Source organism: Pipistrellus kuhlii, unplaced genomic scaffold, assembly GCF_014108245.1.
Source record: "Pipistrellus kuhlii isolate mPipKuh1 unplaced genomic scaffold, mPipKuh1.p scaffold_m20_p_37, whole genome shotgun sequence".
NCBI classification, from domain to species: Eukaryota; Metazoa; Chordata; class Mammalia; order Chiroptera; family Vespertilionidae; genus Pipistrellus; species Pipistrellus kuhlii.
Window position 1 is genome coordinate 2,823,332 of NW_023425537.1, and position 10,107 is coordinate 2,833,438.

The following is a 10,107-nucleotide window of genomic DNA, read 5'->3' on the forward strand; positions in this document are numbered from 1 at the left end:
AATGTTAATCAGATCATTACATTTTTCTTAGTATTTGCATACGGGTCTCGATAGCTGCAGATTAGTGTAACAAAACGAGTTTTTTTAAAGTATGTGATGTTTACATAAGACATTTTGGTTAAAATGAAAATCAGAACTCACCAGGAAATCAAATTGTTTAAATGCATAGAACCCATCTTTCAACCCATGATTACTTAAGCTTTGCAATTTTGGAATGTTCTGGCTTAACTTTTAAAATGATTCGATCCCCCATTTAAAATGTTAAAGATACATTCCCTAAGAAAAAGAAAAGAGTCAAATATATGAAACACAAGTGTCAAAAAAGGGGGAAATTCAACTTCTTATTACTAAGAAATGTAAATGTGACCTTTTTAAAAAAAAAGAGGTATTAATAACTCTTATTGACTTGGTAGAGTCCTCACCTGAGGATACGTTTTTATTTTTTTATTATTACTATTTTTAATCCTCACCTGAAGGTATGCTTACAGATTTTAGAGAGAAGGAAAGAGAAGAAGAAAGCAGAGGAGAGAGAGAGAGAGAGAGAGAGAGAGAGAGAGAGAGAGAGAGAGAGAGAGAGAGAGAGAGAGAGAACACTCAGTGTAAGAGAGAACATCCTTTGGTAGTCTTCCATATGTGCCCTGACCTGGGATCAAACCCACAACCTTATGGTGTATGGGATGATGCTCCAATCAATTGAGCCACCCAGCTAGGGTAGTAGAGATTTCTTAAAATTATTCTACCTAGGATGAAGAAAAACAGGCATAACCTTTCCGAAGAACAATTTATTTGGCAATATTTACCATGATGTTTAAAAGAACAGAATGGACACTTCCAAGCATTATTGGTGGAAATAAGAATGTGTTATTAGCTCTCTGGAGGGCAATTTGGTGTGCCCTTTGACCTAGCACTTCCACCTCTAGGAAGTCATTCTGAAGACATAATAGGGCAAGTGTGCAAAGATGTATATTCAAGGTATTCCTTGAAAGTTTGTTTACAGCTGTTAAAAAAAAAACCCTGAAACTATGTGAAAGTCTAAGTGAGGGTTGATTAAATGGCTACATTTTTACAGATCAAAATAAGCAACTGTTAAAAAGAATGTGGTAACTATATGTGTATAAATATGAAAAGATATCCAAGACATGTGGTAAAGCAAGTTGCAAAATGTCATATGTAGTGTGCAAAATAGCATGAGTAATTATATATGTATGTATGTGCAAATGCAAGAAGATAGTCATCAAAATGTTAACAGGTATTATTAGCTCTGGGTTGTGTGAATGAGGATTCTGTTTCCTTATAATGAATCTCTCTTTGGTTTGAATTTATTTACAGTGAGTATATATCATTTTACAATAATTTAAAAGGTGGAGACAAAAATGGAGAGTAGAGAAGAACTGGATAACCATGGCAATTTAGTCTAAAGCCACAGAATGCACAAAAACATATGAACTGGGATGATCATCATGGTAATACTCATAATATTGGAAGTTAATAGCTCTCCTGTGTTTTTTGCAGCATTATTTACAATAACCAAGATATGGAAACAACTAAAGTGTCCTTCAACAGATGAATGGATAAAAAACTATGAGCATTATACATAAAAAATCAGAATACATATATATATATGTATATTTATATTCATATATGATTCCACATATATACAGCCATAAAAGAGAATAATATATTGCCACTTGCAACAGGTATAGAATTTGACAGTATTGTGCTAAGTGAAATAAATTAAACAAAGATAAATACCATATGATCTCACTTATATGTGAAATAAAAATTAAAAAAAGCAAAAACTGAGCTCATGGATACACAGAACACATTGGTGGGGTGGGCAAAATGGATGTAAGTGGTCAAAAGATACAAACTTCCAGTTATAACATAAATAAATCATGGGAATGTAATGCACAGAATTGTGACTATAGTTAATAATACTGTGTTGCATACCTGAAAGTTGCAAAGAAAGTAAATCTTAAAAGTTCTCATTACACACAGTATCTCCAGCTAATATATGGCAATGGATATTAACTACACTTGTGATCATTTCATAATATATACAAACTAGAGGCCTGGTGCACAGATTTGTGCACCAGTCCTCTACTGTGCATATAGATTCTTAGTTAACCTCTTCCTGCCCTCCCTCCACCTCCTCCCCTCTGAGATTCATCAGTCTGTCCCATGTTTCCATACCTATGCATTGAGCATCTGCCTGCCCCCCCCCCCCCCCGGTGGTCATTGCACGTCATAGCTACCAGTCGAACGGTCAAACAGTCAAACAGTTGCTTAGGCTTTTATATATAATAGATAGATATCGAGATATCGAATCATGTTGTACACTTTCAATCTATAATAATATAATTTTGTATGTTAATTATACCTCAATTTTTAACAAGTTAATAAACACCAAAGTTCTATTTAAATAAATACAATAGAATTAGATATTAAGAATGGTGAAACAGGTTAACTTGGAAATATTTCAGAGTACCTTGGGAAGTAAAATGAAAGGTAATTACATACAAATTAATTTTATACATATTTTGAATTCATTCATATACATATAGAAAAAAAAAAAAATCCAGAAGCACATATGCCAAAACCGTAACTGGTGATTCTTATTTTCCTTTTCCATATTTTTGAATATTTCTATAATGAACAAGTATGATTCATATGTTTTTTAAGTTTTAAAAAATAATCCTTATAGATCTTGCAGATTTTAGAGCACGGAAAAAATGGTTACAATAAGGCTAATCTGAACAAAAGCAAAGGGATGAGGATCTTAGCCATTTCCTCCAGCATTACAGTTGCCACCAGAGGCCCCCTGCAAGCCCCTGCCCCTGAATTTCAGCTTGTTGCCTAGTGCTGACGGCCACACCGATACAAAACAAGCTCCGGAACCCCAAGGTACCTATTCTGATTCTGTGTCCCGAGACAGACGAGCATATAAAACATACTGGCTCCGATTACAGGCTAAGCATGACAAGTCCGGCTGGCACAACCTGACAAAGGAATTTGCACGGAATGAGAAATTAGCACATCTCATTTCCCAGGCTGGGATGAATTACAAACGCAAAGAACCCATGGAGGGGTTAAGTCCTTGCCTATCACTCTCCCACATGCTTCTGGATTCTGCCTTGCAGGCATTTCTCATGTCATGACTGACCCAGTACTATATTTTTTAAAAACGATTTTTTTAAAATGATTTTAAAAGGGGACTCTCTAATATTGACTGTACTAAACGAAGATAAGCTAGTATTTTTAAAAGGTGCATGGAGGAAGAGGTGAGGAAGAGTGCATTTGAACCAGGGCAAACTTTCTGTGTATTTTCAGGTGACCTAGGAAATGCCTGACCTCCCTCCCCTGCTGCCTCCCTCCCTCTCTCGGATCATTATGGCTGATAACAATAGTTTTGCTCTCCCGGGTAATGTAGATGACACATTTTTCCTGTAGCCTGTCTTCCTGTAAAGTGCAGGAATTCCTGCACTTTCTGGGTACCCTTCCTGTTAACTTACGCTTCAGATTTCCTCAAAAGGCATGCTACCACGTTTCATATTCGAAAAATGTCAGCTCAACCCCATACAGCTAAGATAAACAAGCTGAAAGGCATACCACCTAACGTTACAACAGTGGGAAAACAACATTTCTTTTTAAGAAATTCTTTCTCGGAATCTCACTGTTGGGAAGGCTTAGAAAGAAGCAACCGGGTCCTTCCAGCTCCCAGGGAGCCTGTAATTCTTTTGCCTGTGCTGTGCCTTAAATTAGAGGTCTGTAAAAACCGAATTATAGTGATCTAGAAGGTTCGGAAAGGGCCTAGCATTCAACATGTTGTTAAATTCTTCATGTGCTAAGAGGTTGGATCCACCTTTCACTTTTCCTCCCATTTCATTTGCTTCTAGGATTACAGAGAAGTTTGGTATTGAGAAAAAAATAAAAAATGTCTTGGCCCTCTGAGAGTACCATAGCTGAAGGAGGCCAATTCCACATTTAAAAATCCAGGCCAGGGCTCCTTCGTCATTTCTGAAATGATCACCTACTTATTTTTATCAATGACTTGCGCCTTTTGGGCAGGGACCCCACGTTCACACCAGATGTACCTTCCAAATGGAACCCAAGTAAGAAAGCTACCTGATTTATGGCGGGCAAACCCATCATGGAAGCATAAGACCATGCTAGTATCTCTTTTAGCTTCCCAACTCAAAAACTGGTTCTGCCTTAGGACTGGGCCCCCAAAAATGCAAATAGAAACCTGATTTGGTTTAGACCCTGAGGTCCAGAGATAAGATTGTGACTAACACCACTTTCCTCCTGAAATCTCCCTGCCTATCTCCCAGAGGGATCTTTCAACTCCAACTTTGGCCATTTCTCCTCACGAGCTATGTGATTATCTTGTATCATAATGACATGCTGGCTTCCAGCAGTGCATGCTTTCTTTCACCAACCGCATGGCAAGTTTCCTGATGCAAACGACTATATTTTAAATACTTTTGTATGCACTCAAATACTGCGCAGTGTGTGGGGATACATATTATATTATATTATATTATATTATATTATATTATATTATAACTCATATACTAGTATATACATATATGTCATGATATATTTATACAAATGCTAAACTATACAACTGGATTGAATGAATGAGTGAATCTATACCAAATACAACCTCGCTAGATGCCATCTCTTTCATACAACAAAGCATGGAACATCCTTTCTAAGCTGTTACCTCTCTGATCAATTAAGAGGCTGTAGGTTTCCCCTTTTCTTAAAGGATCTCTGCCCCTCAAAGGCCAATGCCTAGGTACTTGAGCACCCAGGTTTTTCGATGTTCATGCTCTCTTCATCTGAAAGGAAAACAGAGCCCTCCCTCGAACTTTTGAGAACACATATCACTTGCTTCGTGGGCTAACATGTACGATTTCCATCCAGCAGAACTACAAAGCGGCGCAACTGCTACCAAAAAAAAAGTGGCAGAAAGCTTAGGAGACGCGTTCATTTCACCAGCTTCTTACCCTCGTGCTTACCCTGCATTCTTCCTTACCCAGTGCCCCCAGGTAGCCTAACTCACCTGCTGTGCAACTCACCTCGTCACTCAGACATTCTCCCTGGCATACCTGCTCTCTATGGCTAAGGATTTGTTCTGAAACAAGTGGTGTAGGGTCCTAGAACACCTGACAGCACCCCTCTCTGATGCCGGGTCAGGAATTGTATTTTTTTAATCCCCTCCCAGCATGATCCTAAGCCTCCAAAATATAACCGTGTGAGAAATAAATAAATAAATAAAAAAGGAAAAAGAAACAGAAGAGGAAAAAAAAAACAAAACAGTAAATAAAACAAAACAAAATACCATAACCCGGAACTTCTGACCTGTTAAAACTGACTAAATACATGCAATGACACTTAAAAGATTTCATTATGGTTGGTAAGGAAATAGGACAGTCCCTCCACGCGGGTGTAATGTTTCAAAGCACAGCTTTCTCCCTATATTTCCCCTACCGAGCTGCAAAGTGTCTCCCAAATGGGAAGACGTAAAACACCAGTGTCCTCATTACTGCTTCTAAATATTGTGAGTCAATAAGCAATTAGTATAAAGTGCAAAATCTCCGAAGAGAAAGACTCCTTGTCAGCTTTTTTTTTTGTAATATGTCCTTATGCACACTTCACCTTTACTTCCTTTAAAAAATCAAAAGTTGCTTAATGTTCAAAGCGTATCAATGGAAATTTAGCTAAATACTGGCACAGCGACGGCTCATTCCCAAAGGAATATAAGATTACATTAATTTCCTACTAGTTTTAACTCGAGTTTTACCTTTCATCTTCACCCACAGACTTTTAAAAAGTTTGTATTTCTGTTGCACAGAAAATTACTTATAATATGCGTGCACACCAAAGAATTTTATAATTACATAAAGCATTGCACATTTAGACGCTACCAACCTGCTCTTTCTCTCCTGACTGTGCAAAAGGCAAAAAGAGCTCAGTAATCCTAGCAGAAGAATGCAAATAACGTCAATGCACAGCTGAACTGCAAGCCCTGCCTTACAGGAACTCTCTGTGTCTGCAAAAAAAAAAAGAAGAAAGAAAAAAAAAAAAAAAAGACACACACTAAACAGGAAATGCAACTGAGCTGTGGAAAACCTCAAACTTAAACATGCAATCGCTAGGCGAAAATTGCATCCGTGCATTCATAAATGCATGCACAGCCCTTTGCATTTTTGCAATGGATGCAAATAGGCTCTTACCTTTCGACTGAGACATTTTCCCCTTTCCTTTGATGGGGGAGGGGAGCACAAAAGACTTTGCCTTGCTTCTCTTCTGTAGCTAGTTTTGCAACAAAGATGCAAGCTGCAGGCGTGCAATCTTCATGCAAGTGGAGTTTCTCTTGACCGATGCAGCAGATGGACTTTCAGAGAATCAAGATGGAAATGCACACCTTGCAAAACAGACTGGAAAGTGATTTTTCCCCCAGTTGCAACGTTAGGGAAGGCTGTGCTGCAGCTACATGATGGGCCAGGGCTGGCAGCTAAAAGCTCCAAACTTGGAACTGAGTATCTTGTGCGCAGACGTCCTTCCTGCGAAGGCCGCGGGGTCCGCTGGGTAATGTAGTTCGCGGGCAGAGTCCATCGGGCTCTGATTTAAGGAAACGTGGTTGCTCGGGTTGCTGAGCGAGATGACTGCCCATGACAAAGATCGGGCTCAGATAAGTCAGACACTCAGTAAGTGGTGAGCGGAAAAAACGTTAAGACCAAGGGGAGGGGGAATTTTTGTTACCGAAAAGCCCCTGAAACAACAATTGAAGAGCATTATGTTGGCTGAAAGCTTTTGGCTCCCTCCGAAGGTCCGCTTGGGCGTCCTGCGTTTGCAGGCAGCACCTGTTGTTCTGTTCCTGCCTGTAGGTGCTTGATCCTCACACCTCCATTTTTAAAAGCATTTTTCCTCGCATGGAGGATCTGTTGGTGACGTGGCTGGGTAGAGGTAAGGTTGGTTATCTTTGCTACGGCAGGGAGGATGCAACGTTTTCGTTAGTAAGAAATGATCCAGGTCGGTGATATTTCAAGTAACCTGAATGCAAGAGTAGGCGGTGGGTGGAGTGGGAATTCATATTTCTGTGGTTCAAGAAGAAGTTCTGCTTTTTATATATCAAAGCTAACTTGATCAAAGTTGAAATATTTAGATGCTTTTTCTCACTTGGGGGGTGGGAAGGAAAGAGGAGTCCTGGTCGGAGGGAGAAAGTGGGTGGTGATCTTAAATTCACAGTGTCCAATGTTTGATCTGTTGAATTTCTTCAGCGAAATGCACAGACATTTGTGGAGCTCCGAAAAATGTGCCAGGCACCTTCCTAGGGCCTTGGGTCATCCCCTGACTTGTCCCGATTGCCCATGGAGGACATCGAATAATTCCAGGCAAGGAGCGGAGTGAGGGGGCTGAAATCAGCTCAGACTTCTACTGCACCGAGTAGGACCAGACTCAGAAATGCGCTCTGATGGCAGAGGGGGAAGAATTGAGAATTCCAGGCCTCTGGGGTATGAGCCAAGTGCTCATAGAGGAATGAAGGAATGAAGACCGTCTGTTTAAGAAACACTAAGGACATCATACTGACTCGTCTACACAGGTGGTGGAGTGGGTGGAATTTATACAGGTGAGGGCTCTGCGGGCTAGAGGTTTGGACTTGATTCTGCAGGTGTCTGCCAGCCGTCTTTTTGAAGAGAGGCCACAGCTTCATCCCAGCGCTGCTTTGGGGAGGAAGAGTTGCCTGCTGCCACGGGGAGAGGCAACAGACGGATCAGGTCAGTAGTGAAAACGCAAAATGGGGCCCTTACGATTGAAATTCCGTGAAGAATTCTAGGAAGCCCTAGCTGGTTTAGCTCAGTGGATAGGGAATTGGCCTGCAAACTGAAAGGTCCCAGGTTCGATTCTGGTCAAGGGCACATGCCCAGGTTGTGGGCTTGCAGGAGGCAGCCGCTCCAGGATTCTCTCTCATCATGGATGTTTCTATCTCTCTCTCTCCCTTTTCCTTCCTCTCTGAAATCAATAAAAAAAATATATATATATATTTTTAAAGAATTCTAGGAAAGTAGGGCCCTCTGAGTAATGGATGAGTCAGAAGGAAGAAGGCTACCATGTTTCAGCTACAAATAGCTCTTCAGACAAGTCACAACAGGCCATGGGACTCACTTAATTTGAACCCCTCTACTGACATGTTTATGAAGTAATTCAAAGTCACCTCGGGTTCCTATGGCTTCTGCTCCTGAGAGAAAGGGACGTTCTGGCTTACCTCACTGTCCTGGGCAAGTCCACGCTGCCTGTCTCGTCCTTGCTTTCCTGAGCCTCATCGAACCAGCGGGCATGTGGGTGCGGAGAACCACTGCCGTGTACCCATCTCCTCACTTTTCCGAACACGGACGGAGCACCTGCCGGGTGGCAGGCCCTCGGAGAGCACGCAGACCCGCTTAGATTTGGGCCTGAACAGCCTAGAGCTCGCTTCCATTTGCATTTTATGCTCTTCCCTTGCTCCAGATCCCCTTCTGGATGGAAGAGTTCTAAACCCAGCTTGTCCGGGGCATTTGACTACTGTCATTTCTGCTCGCACATTCCCTGCAGAGGCATGTACAGTTCACTGCCGGCTAATGGCTTGGGTTCTGAAAGTCAGCCTGAAATTCATATTCCCATAGAAACGGTGAGCTGTTCCACGGCCAGTGCACAAAGACACGGCCATGCAACACTCCTTGGACCCTTACATTAGCCGAACCATACTTTTACAAATAGGAAGCTTTATTCAATTTTTTTTTTCATTTTTTTTTTTTTGCTGGGGAAAATACAGTGTGTTGCATTTCCATCGGGAAATCAGCCTCTCTGTGAAGCCCTAGATTCCAGAGGAAAGCGTGTTCCTCTTGCCTTGGTAATTGAAGGGCCCCTCTGTGGAAGAAGGGGCTGTCCCTCCGTGAGCCTGTCTGCTTGCCAGTTTGTGGCAATGTTCCTGGGACAAGAATCCCCGCCACGTTGGGATTCACAAGGGTGACATCTGGCGCGATTGGACGGTACACCAGGCGTTTATCTCGAGGGGGGCCTGAGCGCCTTCTTCGGAGCCCCCATATTTGTCATTTTCTGCACTTCAGGTCTTTCTAAATTGCAAGGTCAATGCACTCTCTCCCCACCACCCCCCTGGCTTCTAGTTAACCTTCCAGATCAACTGCAGACCCCTTGGCCTGGTTTCATTGGCTCCTCAAGACCTGGCCCCTGCTTATGACCCAGCTCCATTCCTCTCCCTGTGGTGATGCGATAGCCGGAAGCCAGGTTTTCTTCCTCCTTGCTTCTCCATACACTACTCCCTCTTCCTGCAAGCCTCGTCCTCTCTCTACCTACTGCATTCTGATTTATCCTCAAAGCTACGGCTGGCTTAGCTGGCACTTCCCTTTCGGCCACTTTCTGTGACCACCTTCAGTGTGAATGAAATATATTCCCTAATTGCATAGCACCCCGCACACACCTCTCTCGGGACACTCATCAGATGGCTGACAGGTGTTCACGTATGCATTTGTCTCCCCCAGAAGATTGGACAGGACTACTGAGGACCAGAGAGAGAGGTATGTGCCCAGGGCCCAGTAGGCGCTCAGATGCATGCTGAAATAATGAATGGAGTAGATAAGGACAGGACCTATGACCATGGCTAATCTAGAAAAACTAGATTCCAATGATGGGAGTAAACTAGATTCCAGCTGCAAGAGAAACTAGAACACCTGTGGAAGGCCCTGTGCTGTCAGGTTACAGGGATTAGATTTTTGGAAAGAGGCCCTTCGGTTCAGTCAGACTGGCCATCAAGAATTACTCGAGAGGTATAGGTGGGGTGGGGAAAGTGGTGGGTTTGGGGTGTTAAAACCAGTGATAACATTTTCCCCTCCTACATTGTCCCCCTCCTCCCCACCCTGGATTCATTCAGCAACGTCTACAGACATTTTTGGTTGTCGTACCCAAGGGGGTGGGGGTGAGGGTGCTGATATCTAGTAGGTAGAGCTACACATGTGTATATATGTACACATATTCCTTTTTCTCATATAACACTCACTCATTTTTCTCTCTGATCCTGCCCTATTTGGATTTTGAAAGTCT

The 10,107-nt window shown here is 42.1% G+C and overlaps 1 protein-coding gene across 1 annotated transcript in view; it reads right to left on the minus strand.

The window, feature by feature from the left end:
- The window catches only part of MAP2K6 (mitogen-activated protein kinase kinase 6), an 84,564-nt gene extending 78,014 nt beyond the window's left edge, over window positions 1-6,550 (minus strand). Inside the window, exon 1 of the mRNA XM_036407760.1 lies at window positions 6,243-6,550. Within this exon, the coding sequence (XP_036263653.1) occupies window positions 6,243-6,258 (16 nt within the window). The 5' untranslated portion in view covers window positions 6,259-6,550. The remainder of the gene's footprint in view (window positions 1-6,242) is intronic.
- Window positions 6,551-10,107: the final 3,557 nt, after the last annotated feature.